Source organism: Camelus ferus, chromosome X (assembly GCF_009834535.1).
Source record: "Camelus ferus isolate YT-003-E chromosome X, BCGSAC_Cfer_1.0, whole genome shotgun sequence".
Classification (NCBI taxonomy): domain Eukaryota; kingdom Metazoa; phylum Chordata; class Mammalia; order Artiodactyla; family Camelidae; genus Camelus; species Camelus ferus.
Genome location: NC_045732.1, coordinates 71326216 through 71342406, shown reverse-complemented (window position 1 = coordinate 71342406; position 16191 = coordinate 71326216). Strand labels below are relative to the sequence as shown.

Genomic DNA, 16191 nt, shown 5'->3' with positions numbered 1-16191 from the left:
GCCTACATTCTTTGATGCATGGTCACTCTACTCCATCTTCAAAGCCATCAACGGCCATTCAGAATCCTTTTCACATCTCAGCATTCTAACGCACTCTTCTGCCTCCCTCTTTTACTTTTAAGGACCCTTGTGCTTACACGGGGCCCACCCAGATAATCCATTTCATCTCCCTATTTTAAAGTCAGCTGATCAACAACCTTAATTCTATCTTGTACCTTAATTGTCCTTTGCCACATAACATAGCATATTCACAAGTTCCAGGGAACAGGACATGGACATCTTTGGGAGGGGGTATTATTCTGCTTACTACAGCTGACGGATGTTAGAAAGAGAATTGGTCCCTCTTACTAAAGACAATACATTAGGGACAGTTGTGAGACTTCAGTAATACTGACGGAACGTTTAAGCTTCAGGTGTTACTTGTAAAATGCCCTGTGGCAGACCTGCTCTTAAATGGGAAGGCAGCACATTCGTAAATACGACAATTTGTCCCAATGATTTTCTAATTAACACAATTTCAATTAAAAGGGCAAAATAAGCAAGAAAATTAGAGAAATCGTTTTAAAAGTAATACGTAAGATTCATTTCACCACAAATTAGAGCAAGCTACAAAGCAGTGATCTTTAAGACTGTGATGCTGGCTCAAACATGAAATACTGATCAATGGAACAGAGGAGAGAGGTTGGAAATAGCTTTTAGCATCTATAACATTAACAGATGTCAAATAAGCACCATAAAGCAATGAGCACAATATTTCATTTTAAGTAAGCACTCAGAACAACTGTATAGCAATGCAGAAAAAAATTAACTTACAATTACACATCTCCTACCATAGGGCACAACTGATCTCAGCTGGGATTTTAACTGAGTTAAAATCAGGTAATATCAAATCTAAATAGTAGAACAGAAAACTCTTCATAAGCAGTTATTTGATAAAGTATAATTCCAACTGTTAGGAAGAGAACAGACAATATGCAGAACAAAAAGCACATAGAATAAATCAATACTTGAAAATATGTAAACCTCATTATGGGACCAGGAAGTACAAATGGAAACGTACAAAGAAGTACCATTTTACACCTATTTAATCAACCAAAAAATTTGTTTTGAGAGATAAAACCCAGTATTTGTGAGGCTGGGAGAAATACATATGTTGGAAGTGGTGATCATAATAACAATCGTAGCTAACCCATCTTCCTCATAATATTTCTGCATAGGGGAACTGTTGTTTCTCCCATTTAATAGTGGAGGAAACTAACTCAGAGAGGTGGGGTAACTAGTCCATCCTCCTATAGCTAGTATAGGCAGAACCATCTTAATCAAACTTTGTTGAAGTCCAAACCTTGTGTTTTTAACCAAAATTCCTTCCACGGTAATATGTAACTAGAGCAATGAAAAAATTCTTACTCTCTGACAAATGTATTCCAGGCACAGAACACTAAGCCTGAGAAAATAATTTCAAAGAAAAAAACCTCTATCTATGTCTATATCTGTCTATGCACACAAAGATGTTTCTAAATTCAACAAAAAGCTATCAATTGCTCAAAAAATTGACCACACTATTGGATGTCCCCTGTGTAGAAACAACTGGTCACAGGGTGAGGATCAAGAGCTAGATTTAGTCAAAAAAGTTTTGACTTGGGATGGGGACTGGGAGAAATTTCTAACAAGAACACAAGTGAACTTATTCACAAAACAGAAACAGACTCACAGACAGAAAACAAACTTATGGTTGGGGGGAGGTGGTGGGGAGGAATAAATTGGGAGTTCGGGATTCGCAGATACTAACTACTATATATAAAATAGATAAACAATAAGGACCTACTATAGCACTGGGAACTATATTCAATACCTTGTAATAACCTATAATGAAAAGAATTTGAAAAGGAATATATATTATGTGTGTGTGTGTGTGTGTGTGTGCGTATCTGAATCACTATGCTGTACACCAGAAATTAACACAACATTGTAAACTGACTATACTTAAATTTTTAAAAAAAATTTAAGAAAAAAAACTTTCCCCTTGCTTTGAGCTCACCTGAACCTCTCCTCACTCCTCAAATTTAAGCTTTACATAAGGTGAATTTCAGGCTGAGAATAAACTGGTAAAATTTAAAGAGCAGCTGGGAATTGTTCTTCACACAGCTGGGTCTACAAAAAAAGCCCAATAATTGTATTTCATTAGTGTGTCAAGATATTCTTCATTATTCCAACCAATATTCATTTGGAAAATGTTATTTGTATTCTGGTAGAAATTAAGATATTAAAAAAATACACTAATGAAGAAATGTTTTTTTTTTAAATGTTTCCCGCGGGGAATCCTACCGCTTGACTTTTGCGAAACCAGGCTGTACATTTTTGTATTGATTGCCTATAAAAGTCATCTTTGCAAAGTGGTTGGCCTCCAAGCCCCAAGGTTGGTGGGTAAGGGCTTTAGTCCCTGAAAGAACACCCCTCCCCCCCCCCCCCCCGTCCCGCCCAGCCCACCGCCGTCCATGCAGCCCGCTCCTCTTACGCGGTTTCATGGGAGCAGCCTGTGCTTCTTGAGTGGGAAGCTAGGGGCGGCTGGAGCGCACGGGCGCTGGCGGAGTCCCCTCGCCGCGGGGCGGCTCCAGGGGAAGCTCAGCTCAGTCCGGAGAAAGGAATCATTTTCACTTAACATGGTCACTATACTGATCCCTTTTTCGCAGAAGTTAAACCACCGTGTATCGTGAGCTACGGGAGCCCTCGGCTTCCATTCGCTACCCCTCTTTGCAATCAGATCGTCTAGCGGCCATGGCTGGTACCCAGAGCCCGGAGGCAGGGTTCTGGGGGTGGGACTATGGGGAAAGGCGGGGGCTGGGGAGGAACTTTTTAGAGTCTACGTCTATTTGAATATGTGGGTCCTTTCCAGTTATGCCACTAATTGTTTAAGCGATGGCAAGACTAAAAAATGTTTTTAATCTCTAATCTGTTTTTGAAAGGACTTTTAAACTGAATACTTCTTCGTCAATACAGACTTGTGAGCCCTGACACCCTCCTGGGACGCTGGCTTTGGCGGTCGCTCTAACACCTGGCTCATGATGAATTGTTCATGTCTTCTATAGGAAGGAGTCTGATGATATTAGGCCACTCGATTTACGAAATATTTCCCGAACTCCTTGGGTTAGCCAACTGGAATTTCGCACTGGAAAAACTCTGCCATCAATGGACAGTTGTTTCTCATTTGACCTCACTGGGAACTAGCTACTCGACAGCTGGTGGAGCAGTTTCTAATGAACAAAAGAAGCACAGAATGAAATAGATTGATGTGACCACTCCAGGATATTTTCAAGCTAAAGATTTCATGTGCACATGTATGCAAAAGAGAGAAGAGTCAATAATGCAGAGCCCACTGCATGGCTAAAACGGGGTGTTGGAATGCAATAGGTCCCTAGGGGAAGAAGTTATTTAGGTTTTTGATCCGCACTGAGGTAATTTTTGGATATGGTGTAAGGTAGGAGTCCACCTTCATTTTTTTTTTGCATGTGGGTATATAGTTTTCCTAGCACCATTTGTTGAAGAGACTGTCCTTTCCCTATTGAATGGTCTTGGCACCCTTGTTGAAAATCATTGGACAGTATGTGTGATCCATGAACTACTTTTATAACTATTACAGATAAACGACACCAATAAACAAACAAAAATCCACTAAAATAGGAACACTTCAGAAACATTGGATTCAAAGTAGAAGAGAGTTGGTCACGTTCATGCTCTAATCTTGCCTTGGTTTTTAAAGCATGACACTTCCAGAGTCCAATGATATTGTGTGTTCATAGACTGCTTATAATTCACCCAGAAAAAGGGAGATCGCTTTCTCTTTTAAAAAGGACAGCTTAAAACAGAGAAAAGAGCATCCAATTAAATAGCTTAGGTAGAAGAACAAAGTTTTAAAAAAGCCAGGTTGATACATAATGCTTTTATCTGCTTAATTTTTATCCAGAAATATTGCATGATGCTATATTGAAGTAAATCCTTAATACATCAGAGTTTCCAAGAAATGGGGTTATTCTTCTTAATGGAACTGTTTGGTGAATTGAAATTTAACAAGAAACCCATGTTTTGTGAATTTCCATCTCTTCTGTTGAAAAAATTGTGAAAACATTCAGTAGCCCATTTCTCTCTCAAATTTAGAGTCCAGTAAACAAAATTCAATGTTTTCTTCAATGATTATGAATACATCAAAGTGACAAAGACTTTGGTTTGAATCATATTATTGCCACTTATCAGCTGTGTAACTTAGGGCAGGTTACTTAACCTCTTTGTGTCTTAGTTTTCTCACCTGCAAAATATTGATAATTGTAATCCAGGCATATTGTTCAGCACAGTATTTGGCACATAGTAAGCCCTCAGGAAATTTTAGCTGTTACCATCATCACTGTTTCCTGTTGTTAAATGTAAAGCAACATCCTTAGTGCAATGGGGGAACACGGATATAGGAGATCTAGTTGGCAGAAATGCCAGGTGCTTACCATGCAGGTAAGAGATATAAGAATTGCATCTACGAGACTGTCTTTTCTCCATTGTATATTCTTGCCTCCTTTGTTGTAGATTAATTGACTGTAAGTGTGTGGGTTTATTTCTGGACTTTCTATTCTGTTCCATTGATTTGTGTGTCTTTTTTGTGCCAGTACCAGACTGTTTTGAGTACTGTAGCTCTGTAGTATAGTCTGAAGTCAGGGAGCATGATTCCCCCAGCTCTGTTCTCCTTTTCAAGATTGTTTTGGCTATTTGGGGGTCTTTTGTATTTCCATACAAATTTTAACATTTTTTGTTCCAGCTCTGTGAAAAATGTCATTGGTAATTTGATAGGGATTGCATTGAATCTGCATATTGCCTTGGGTAGTATGGCCATTTTGACAGGATTGATTTTTCCAATCCAAGAGCATGGTATATCTTTCCATTTGTTTATGTCATTTTCAATTTCTTTCATCAGTGCTTTATAGTTTTCAGAGTATACGTCTTTTGCCTCCTTGGGTAGGTTTATTTCTAGGTATTTTATTCTTTCGGTGCAATGGTGAGTGGTATTGTTTCCTTAATTTCTTTTTCTGCTATTTTGTTGTTAGTGTATAGAAATGCAACTGATTTCTGTATACTAATTTTGTATCCTGCAACTTTACCAAATTCATTGAGATCTAGTAGTTTTCTGGTTGCTTCTTTAGAGTTTTCTATGTACAGTATCATGTCATCTGCAAATAGTGACAGTTTTACTTCTTCGTTTCCAATTTGGATTCCTTTTATTTCTTTTTCTTCTCTGACTGCTATGGCCAGGACTTCCAAAACTATTGCTTATATGTGGAATCTTTAAAAAAAAAAAGGACACAAATGAACTTATCTACAAAACAGAAACAGACTCATGGACATAGAGAACAAACTTATGGTTACCAGGAGGTAAAGGGGGTAGGAAGGGGTAAATTGGGAATTTGAAAATTGCACCTCTTGGGGAGTGACGGAAATGTTAGCTATTTTGATTGCGATGGTGGTTTCGTGGGTGTATACATCTATCAAAATTCATCTAATTGCACATCTGAAATATGTGTAGTTTACTGTACAGGAACCATACCACAATAAAGACGTTTAAAATAAAGAATTGCATCTATGAAATTATTAGGTTTCAGGGGGATGCCAGAAGCTATGAAGATTCTTGTCAAATGAGTGATCCACACCTCAAGCCTCTAGGAATTTAGGGAAGGGAGGCCACAGTTGAGTAGGCGAGATTGGGAAAGGGAGGAACAGTGGAAGGAGGAGAAGAAGGCAAAGGATAAGCAGGTAAGTCCTGAATAATTCAGCTGGATGAGGAAGGGCACAGGAACAGTACAAGCAAAGGTGTAGGGTCAGAAATGAGCACAGTATGTTCTGGGGATCAGCTGTGAGGTTGTAATGTCTCAGACTCATTATTCTGGAGATCAAATTCCCTTGCTGAGACAGTAATGGGAAAAGATGTCGGCAATTAGACTGAATGTGTGCTGACCCCTGGGATTTTCTCTAAATAGTTATACGAAGCACAACACAATGAAAGCAACAGGAAAAAAAACCCAGGGAAATTCAGATTAAAAAAAAAAACTTTAGAAAGAGGAAAAGAGGGGGAAAAAAAAAAGACTTTCCTGGCAATTTGCTTTTTTCTATAATAAATATATAATCCTGAAAAACTGAAGTTCCCTGCAAATGTGATTTTACTTAATTGAGATAATGGTGTATTATATTCTAAGGCTTATCAGTTATGTGGGAGAACAAACTACACTTTTGCAGAGGTCCCTGAAATGCTGCCGGGGAAGTATTAATAGAGTTATTAAAATACCATTTTAATTTTGCCAGTGTATTGAGGCTTTCTCATGGTTTGCAGGGGAGGAGATAAGGAGGAATAGAGTGAGGCTGGCAGACCTTTGTTTCTGGCCTTCACTTTGCTTCTGACTCTCGGATGGCAACCTTGTGACTTGTGAAGATGACTTCCTCATCTCTGCATGCCCCACGTGTTTATTAGGATCACAGCTGGTAACCAGCCTCCTGACTTTCTGTTTGGAGTGAATGGGTGGAACACATTCTTAAACAGAGTGTTAAGCAGAGTTATGAGGCTATAGAAGGTGTCCACCTGATGGAAGAACAGATCTGGCCATCTTCAGGGATGCCTGAAGTCTAAGCCTTTGTGTTAAATAAACAACAGAAGACCCACCTTAGTAGCCCCCTGCAAGATTTCTATCTGGCTCCTTGTTGGATTTGAGGTTTTGATATGGTACATGGGCCCATGGAATTCATTGGACAGCCTTGGAAATTCCTTCATGGTAAAACAAAGATATAGAACCATCTTGGGTGGTTTTTTTTTTTTTTTTTTTTTGAGGTGCTGAGGCTGGGGACGTGGGCCAGGGGCAATCACATAGTAGTAGGGCTCCCTCTGTCCCGACTTTCCCTCTTTCTTCAGGAATATTTCAACCTTGGTGAGACCCCTTCAAGTGATCATTTGAGTTAGAGGAGTGTAAAGATGAGAGAAAAAGGAAAAGCGTAGCCCTGTTGCTTTACCTTGTGATGGGGACTAGGGAAGGCCATATTCGGGACTGATTTGCATATTAACCTGAGTTCTGTTTTTCCTTTTTTTCTTTTTTGTAGAACTCATCTGGCCAGGGCCACCTTCTTGTGCCCCGCTGGCTACCTCCGAGAGACACTCCCCAGCTGCCAGTGCCCACTCATTCCCCAGCTCCCTACCCGAACCCCCAACCCACCCCCCCTGCCCCCCCACCGCCCCCACGTACCAAATAGCCCAGGGCCCAGCCATGAATGTGGATTCCTTTCTTTCTGGGGTCATCGAAGAAGCCTCCTTTTCCCCTACTAATTTCAAAACATCTTTCACTTCATCTGTCTCCCTTGTTCAAGGGGAACTGGTGAGACTATTCCTTGGTCTCTACTCTGGCTCCTGTTTTTTTCCCTAAACCAAGATTCTTGGGCCAAAAATAGAAAATTGTGTTCCAGCTTGGCGGTTCTCAGAGAGGTCCTAGTTTTGTCTGGGGGCTGTGCTTCCAAAGGGTCCAGGTGTATCAGTTATGCTGCCCATGCCCATGTGCCGCCTCTTCAGTCACTTGTGTCCCCTTGTTTGTGAAGCACAACAGAGTGCTTTCAGAAGGGGTCCTTTGTGTTCCTGGAGTCTAAAAATATTTGCATGTAAATGTTGGGAATCCAAACTGTCTCCTTAAGATCTCTGCTTTGCTTGGGGAGACGTACAGGCCATTGGGGTGCATTTGCAAATGACATTTAGACCACTGCGCTTTGGGTCCCTGCCCCGTAGCGTTGCAGGGACATCGGAGAAGGAGAGTGTGTGACATGGATCCAGGCGAAGCATAAATAACCCCATTTCAAAGTGAATACTAATTGCATAATGACAGTTTCCAAACTATTAGCCTACTTTACAAAAAAAGTTAATTCAACACAAGCCCAGAGCTGGCGGTGGCTTATGTGTTGTGTTGCCAGTTGGCAGGCACAACTTTGCCAGAGGATTGGGGGAAACGAGGGTTATTGTAGTGGAAGCACACTTGGCCTTTTGTGAGGAGGGGACAAACTGCATCACTCTCTCAAGCCCCTGCTGTTCAGTGTTCAAGAGTGGACACCAGGATACTGCATGCCTTCAGGGGAAATTGCTTACTTTTCCTAGAGGTAAAATGGCCCAGGCCGAGGCTTGGGAAGGAGCCTTGAGTTCGTAGCCCCTTGAAGGAAAGAACTCTGGGCAGATGGGGGTGTTAAGCACAGAGGAGCTCAACCAGGACTGGTGTGTGTGGCCCCGAGCTGGGAAATCCTGGGCCTAGGGGAGGGCCTGGCCACACAGAGGCTGGCCTTCTCCAGGAGGAACTGTGCAGGCTACCCAAGCCAGGCCACTCCACTGCTCTGGGCCTGTGTTTCCTCATCTGCAAAATGAAGGGAGTGGACTGGAGGACTGTGAAAGCCATCCTCTGCCTCAGAGAGAGTACCAGGGTCTCTTCCTCTAAGCTGTGTCCCTCGGAAGAAGAAAGGCGCTGTCCTTTTACCGCTGGACTCGAATATTTGTCTCATTTGCCAAGGGAATGTGATCTCGTGTGGAAGTACCTTAAAGGAAAACAAGAAAGTGCCTGCTAAGAAGCTGAGCTGTCTGAGGCACGGGTCCATACTCCTTGGCACTAATTGAGAAGGAGCATTAGGAAAGCTTTAAATGAATCCCCAAATGATAATTTTGTGCAGCATTCTCAGGAAGAAGGGCAGGTGATGAGGGTTATATTATGACATGATTTGCCTCCAGCAAGTGTCCACTCAGGTTTTGAGAACCCCTGTCTGTGTACTACATTATACTAACTCCCCCACCTCCATCAATAGGAGGCCCTGGGCTGTGGGATGCAAATGAAATGAAGTTGGATTTACTAATCAGAAAATACAGGGAAGGTTACTTTACACCATTATTTTACTTGCAAGTTTCCCTGAATTCCTAGAGTCACACCGGTACCAAATGTCTGGGTGGAAAAAAACAGCATATCCATATGTGCTCAAAGCATGCCTGACTTTAGGCACGATACCCTATGCTCCGAATTCAGGCAGATGTCTGGTTGTGCTTTTGAAAACAACTCAGATCAAACTCTGTTCCCCATTTAAAAAATACATTTACAGTAATGTAACTCTTTGTTTAAAAAGTCACTTTTCCCACCAATCTCAACCAAAATCCTTGTATTCTCAACTAAATAATTACTTTTCATCCCTCCCTTCCCTGCCCTTTTCCCCTAAATACTTGTAGCCCAAATGATGGCTGAGATTTTGATTTTCAGATTCTTTCAAGTAAAGACTTCCAAGGTTCTGACTAGATTTGTTTGAAACAAGATCCAGGTTACAGAAATCTAGTTCTAATCAAAAAAGCTTTCTTTCCCCAGATACTTCATACCTTCTCCCTGCTTCATTTGAACAGGAAAATGACTATTATGAAAGTTGCCCTGTGTTCATGAATGTGAAACTTTAGGAAGAAAGAGCACATCCAGAATGATTACTGTAAAATGCTGAAGTTCCTGAACTTCTCCCGAGATTGTTTTTAAAACCTGTCAGCTCAAACTGCCATCTGTAAAGATCATCTAAAGGGGAGGGTGTAGCTCAATTGGTAGAGTGCTTGCTTAGCATGCATGAGGTCTGGGGTTCAATCCCCAATACCTCCATTAAAAAGTAAATAAACCTAATCACTTCCCCTGCAAAAACAAAACAAACATATAAAGACCATCTATCTCAGGTAAATGTATTTGTCTATAGCCAATTTCTAATGATTTTCTATAAATCAGAATAATTTCCTATATTAGAATAATTAAGTTCTGATCTATGCCTTAGGGATATTTGAAATGCATTTTAAGAGAAGTACCCTTGAAGGTATGATTGTCTCTGAGCTAGAGAAGCTACAATAATAGGCTCTGTCAGCCTGAGGGTGGGGGTGAGAAAATAGAAAAGAGCCCTTTTTCATCTTAATGGAGCCCCCTCCTGTGTCTTTGAACCAGAATGGTTCCCAGTCCTCTCACCTCCACGAAAATGGAGATGTTTGGCTGCCACCTTCCCTTACAGCCCGGAGGGCAGCCTCTCAGGAAGTTTCCCTGAGCCCAGGGCTGCTGAGCTCCTTGACTGGAACCACTGCCCTCTCACGAGAGACCCATCCCTTCCCATCTTGCTTGCACATGTATGTGCTCCCAACAGGGTGGGGTGGGGATGAGGATGGGGGGAGGAGAGTGTGTGGTCAGTGTAAAGCCGCCACAGGCACTGGTGAGCCCTGTGATGTGCATGGTCTGTTACAGTGACTCGGGGCTGTGACATTATGAAAGGAAGCTTTGACATGGTTTGAATTGCATTGCCTTTGCAATCCCCATACATACCCTTCTTATCCCATTTGATGCCATGAACCAATATACTGCTAGTTTGCATCTTTTATTGAAAATACAACAGGCTCTCCAAAAACAACAGGCACCAATCTTGTTCACTTACTCAATTCATTTAACAGGTATCTGATGAACTACTTCTGATGTGCTGTGCACAATTCCTATCTGGCAGAAAAACACTTCAGAAAAACTGTCATGAGGCTCATATTCAGAAAATGGGGCCGGCGAAATGACCATTGATGACAGGGGCCCATGCCACACCTATAGGGGCCAGAGCAAAGGGAGGCACAGGTGGCGGGGGTGGCCCAGGGAACAGGCGTGGCCCAGGGAACAGGCGTGGCCCAGGGAACAGGCGTGGCCCAGGGAACACGGGTGGCCCAGGGAACATGGGTGGCCCAGGGAACACGGGTGGCCCAGGGAACACTGGTGGTGGCCCAGGGAACACGGGTGGTGGCCCAGGGAACATGGGTGGTGGCGGTGGCCCAGGGGGCAGGGGTCGTGGCCGGGGTAGCCGAGGTGGCATGCCTGGCGGTGGCAACAGAGGAACACATCTCCATGCAGGCTCCAGAACAGGGATTGCATGATAGGGCCCATCAAGGATTATCCCCACAGGGGGACCCACGGCAACTGGGGCCAGGTTTCTGAACATCATCGCCCTCTGCTGTCTTCTCCACTTGGCTCGTCTATTTTGAAACCAAACCTTCAATCAGAGGGGGAAAAGGAGTTGGTTTAGTATATTGAACAGTTAATAACATAATGAAAAACATATGACCTGCAACTCTGCCATTGAGATTTTCAACAGCAGCAAGAGAAGCTATTTTCTTATTGGTAAAATAACTTAGGACAGTAAAGAGCCCACCTCTTCCCTCGTCCTTAGTGAACCAAGCCTAGCCCAGACTTCAGCCCATTGATTTATCTCTCTCTCATTTTTAATATTCTGCAATGGTTTTTCCCCCAAATCTGGGATGCAGGTTGAACTGATGAATTGCACCATGTCTCTGGTGTTAATGTTCATGCCAGGGAACAGGGTAAAGAAACGCTGGACCATCAGCTGTCTAGCTGCCTCCACCCCCTTTTCATCAGGGACAATGTCACCCTGGTTTTGGGGGATGCTGAGCATGGGATAAAGGTGGGCCCAGTTAAAATCATACTGAGGGGAACCACCCTCTATTCGAAAAGCCCATCTTCAGTCTGAAATAACTAATTCATGGGCATGTTGAATGTTTAAGGAGTCTTTCTCTGAAACCTCATTAAAACTAAACAGGTGGTATGTCAAGGGGGAGGTCCCAGAGACTTTGTGGCTTATATCGCTGGGACATGAGAGTTACTGAAGCCCTGTGCACTGCCTTGATACTTTAGCCATTAGCCTTAAGGATTGTTTAGCCAAAATGAATCCAAATTCACTAAACTCAAAATCCTTTGCCCCAGATAAGATATTGGGCACCGTATTATCACCGCTGTCAGTTTTGCATGCTCCAATCTGCCCTTCTCTCCAAACCTTCGCGGGCTCAGGACGAGGTCAGCTCATTCAGCTCTAGCTGCACTTTCAGGATTCTGGACGGGTGCCACCGCTACCCAGAGTAGTAGGACACCCAGGCCTTGCCAGCTCCACTCCTTATCCAGGAGACCCCAATCCCATCACTCATTCCTAAGGCAGGAAGGTCCAATTATGTTCAATCACGTGGGGTAGGGGTCACAAAAGAGGCTCCTCCCTAAATGCTTGCCAACTATTAACAAACAAACAAACAAGTTGTGAATTAGACTTTCATGTCCTCTTAGTATACTAGTTGATGGGGTCTGCATTGTATTTAATCCCTTTGAAAGTTCCTAAACTGCAAGTTTTAAACGAGACAAAGGGCCCTTTCTCTCTGCCTGCTGAAGCCTCTCTCCCATCTTAGGATTTGGTGTCTTTCTACTGCACAAATATGAAGTCTGAAGAAGGCCAGTGTAACAGAGCTCAGTTTAGAGGGATTCAAATGTGCCTGTGGTCAAATCGCCCTAAACATAACCAAAGCCCACATATGGTAAATTTCGGGATGGGCCAATATCAGGTCCATATTCCCAATGCTGGTATCATCAAACAGATCCACTATATTTGCAAAAGATGGGTGGAGGAAGTATCTCTTAAGTTTCTTGGGGAAATTCATGCTGTAGTGTTTGGAAATTTATGAGAACATTGTCTTTTTCCTTATTTATGTTTTCTGGCTCATTTTCCCTTCAGAAATCCATTGAGAGAACTATGTAAACCCAGGGATGGGGAAGAGCAATTCGGCAAACCTTGTTTTTCTTTTCCTCTGGGTTTACCTTGTCTGTGTGAGAAAGTGGAGGACTCCTTTTGAGACCATGCTTGACTGTTGGTCCAGCCTGTGGCATTAGGATGCCAGCATCCACTGGCCTGCTTTCCTATCACACACCACCCGCAGATGGGCAATACATTTCCATCACTGTCCTCATGCATGTGCTCTGGGGTAAAACCACTAAGCCATCTCAGGTATATACATATCTATCTTTTTTGAGGGGGGAAATACTTCTTTGATGTAACTATTGTGTTCTGTGACCTCAGTTAGTCACTTTTGATCTCGTGACCTACAAATTTGTAATCACTGCCTGAGTAACTGAAAATATATTATAAATTAACACAGGTGAGAATCTGGCCTGATGTGAGAGCACCCTCACAACTAATCAAATTCCAGAAAAACCTACCTTTTCAAAATAATACCACCAAAAAGGACCCCCAAAATTCTTAGATGCTAAAAATTCTTCAAGAGAATACATTCACAGATGCATCTAGTAGTTTCATAAAGTCAAATATGTATGGCCTCTGTGTATTTAAGTGTATACAATTCTTCTCTAACTTTTCACCCCTCCTTAGACTAGTGGAAACTATTCAAAATTGTTCTTTCTCTTTTTTGGATTCATTTTATAAAAAATAATTTTTCAAAGCTTGCAAACCTTTCCCCATTACCACCATAATTGCAATATTTTTAGCAATGTTTTCAGGCTGACATCAAAATCTTCCAAAAAGATTAAAATTTAAGGCGTTAAAAAAAATTTAAGGCTGCCGCTCTGCTTTACAAAATACTGAAAAAGAGCGGCAGGAGTATTAGGCACTGGGTGGGACTTGGACTTTTAAGCCACTCCCCCCGCCATCAGTTTCAGTTTAACTAAACATACATTAGTTACTCATGTACTATGTTCTGTGTTTGAATTACTCCCTCACCCCAATGTCTAAATATTTATAAGTTCACTCATTTAGCCAAGAGCTTATGCTTGGTTTTAAGTATTTTAAATAATTTAGTATGGTTGAACTTTCTTATAACCTAGCTCTTCAGAGCATTAATTTGAATACTTCCCAGGTGAGACTGAGCCCCAATATAGGAATATTCCTTTAGGGAGGACTAACATCCTTCCTAAAAGATGCCAGTGTTAGAAGGAGATGAAATTTATTTATTGGAAAGAAGTGTGTGTGTGTGTGTGTAGAAAGGAGGAGAGAGATGTGTATTCTATTTATTTCCCTTTAGGAAATCATATTCCCTCTAGTAATGGGAAATTCCCATAAGCTAGAGCTTACTTGTCCCATTTTCCACCCTAAAAGCACCCAATGTTCAAAACTCACTTGCTAAAATAAACATGGAAAAGACAACAAAACACACCAACTTGAGAATTTCCAGGACAAAACCTAAAGTATGTTTTAGAATGGTTGCCCTACCAATCCCTCTTTTAAGATTTACTCACCTGCACTCTGGCTTCAGTCAAATTCAGACGTCTTGCAAGCTCCTCTCTGAGGGGGTAAAATTGCAAATGTTCAGCATGTGGAATTACGGATAAGACGTATCATTTACATTTCTACCCCTCCTCCCGGTGCAGTTTTCTGAAATACAGCTTGAGGTTTGCTTTAGGGAGGGTTTTCCCATGGACCCCTTATCTGTTAAGTAAAATATAAAAAGGGAATGTATATGAAAATTCCTGGTAGTGTGTCTGTTAGTTGAGTATGACATTTTTTTTTTCTGTTTGGGAAGCAACAGAGAATTAACCTGAAACTCTTTTCTTGGGAGATTCCTCCGTGAAAATAAATAAAACGCCAAAATACTAAAAAATTGGTGTTTTGAACCAGAGTATTTCTATTCATTGTAAAAGCGAGAGGTGAACTCTCAAACCACGTCGTCCAAGCGCTCAAGGGAAAATCTCTTTGCTCTTTGGCCGGCGAAGGCTGAATACAGCGAAATTAGAAAGGGCGCGCCTAAACCTCACACGGATTTGTCCTGGTCCTTCATTCCTATTGGGCCGGAATAGTCCTGCCCGTTCGTATACGAAGGGGATCTGGACGACAGGTGCTCCGGGGAAAGCAAGCGACGGGAATGAGTCACGGTCGTTTTAAGGGTCAGAACTGCCGCCTGGAAACAGCGTTTCACGTGGCAGGGTCGAGACTAGGGTAGGGCAAAAGAGGTGCTCCCCTCGTGCGCAAAATTTAAAGGGGGAGAAAAAGCTGAGTAATCACGATACATATTTTAATGCAATATTCAAAATATAAAAACGAACGCAAAAATCCTACGATGAACAAATTGCCAAACTTCTAAATGAAAGCAGGATTAATCGGCCTTGCCTTACTCGCTTCACTCTAGTCCCGCTTCTGTCTTGCACCCCACAAGCTCTATAGGCATTGCCCCAACCCTAGAGAGCTAGGGCGGATCCGGCGCCCTTGAGTCTTCTAAGTGGCTTTTGGCCCAGGAGAAGAGAGGGAGAGTCCCGGGAAAGAGACTAAGGCGCCCCGGAATGAGCGTGGGTCCCGGGAGAACTGGGCGCCTCCGGAGCCAGGTACTCACCGCGCGAACACGTCGGGGTATTGAACGCGACGGAAAAGGTTCTCCATCTCCCGCAGCTGCAGCTGGGTGAAGGCAGTGCGGTTGCGGCGCTGCTTTCTCCCCGCGACCTGTGGCTCCTCAGCGGCCGGGGGGGCCACCTCCACCTGCTGCTCCGGGGGCTCAAGGTCATCGTCGCTGCCGCCGCCCTCACGGTTTTCGTCGTCCAAGGGTCTGGGCTCTGCCGAGCCAATGTAGTTTGCTGCTGCTGCTGCTACTGCTGCTACTTCGGGCTCAGGTTCGGCCCCTGTACCCTCCGCCCCTTCTCCGTTTACAACCTCCGAGAGCACGGGAGGCGTCACATCTGGGAAAAGAGAAGAGCAAAAAGAGAGATACCAGGGCAATGCGTGCACTGGAGGGGGCAAAGGGCTGAGATGCAAGAGAAGCGACTGCCGTGCAGCGTCCCGTCCACTCGCCCCTCCCAGGGAAAGTTCCTTCTCTGGAATTTGCCAAAGCACCTGTCCCCGTCTAGGCACCCACCATTCAGTTCTTCCATGCCCTCGCCGACTCCCAGGCTGTAACAGCCTGTGCCAGAGTGGCTGCAGCCAGGAGAACGATTCATGTTCTAATTGCTGTCGATGAAACCTCGCGCTTCTGCAAACTGCGCTGGGGTCGTGCGGATCCCTGGAGCTGGGCTTGAGCTGGGACCAGTGTCCTGGTGGGGAGCACTTCTGGCGCCGGGACCTCTTCTGGCGCCGACTCTCAGGCTTGCGCGCCTTATATAAGGGTATGTTGCCTTCCGCGGGTTCAAAGTGTACTCATTCGCGCCGGTTAGACGCCCACTGCTAGCATTCACCTTGCCTCTAATTGGTGTCGGTGGGACCTGACGGTGGCGCGCTTGCGGCCGGGGCGTGTAAGTAAAATAGGGCGAGTAAGTAAAATAGGGCGAGTGAGCGTGAGAATAGAGCTGGTCGTGGGCGCGCTTTTTCGGGGAACGGTGATTCCAACTTGTAGTTAGTTTA

At 43.5% G+C, this 16191-nt stretch overlaps 1 protein-coding gene across 1 annotated transcript; it reads right to left on the bottom strand.

Moving 5' to 3' along the window:
- Positions 1-10298: 10298 nt before the first annotated feature.
- On the bottom strand, positions 10299-15909 carry ESX1 (ESX homeobox 1). Its single transcript, XM_032474993.1, has 4 exons — positions 15710-15909; positions 15194-15533; positions 14106-14151; positions 10299-11070 (listed from the first exon to the last, which is right to left on the bottom strand). Exons 1-4 carry the CDS (start codon positions 15789-15791, stop codon positions 10579-10581), a joined length of 960 nt encoding a protein of 319 aa, XP_032330884.1. The 5' UTR covers positions 15792-15909; the 3' UTR covers positions 10299-10578.
- Positions 15910-16191: the final 282 nt, after the last annotated feature.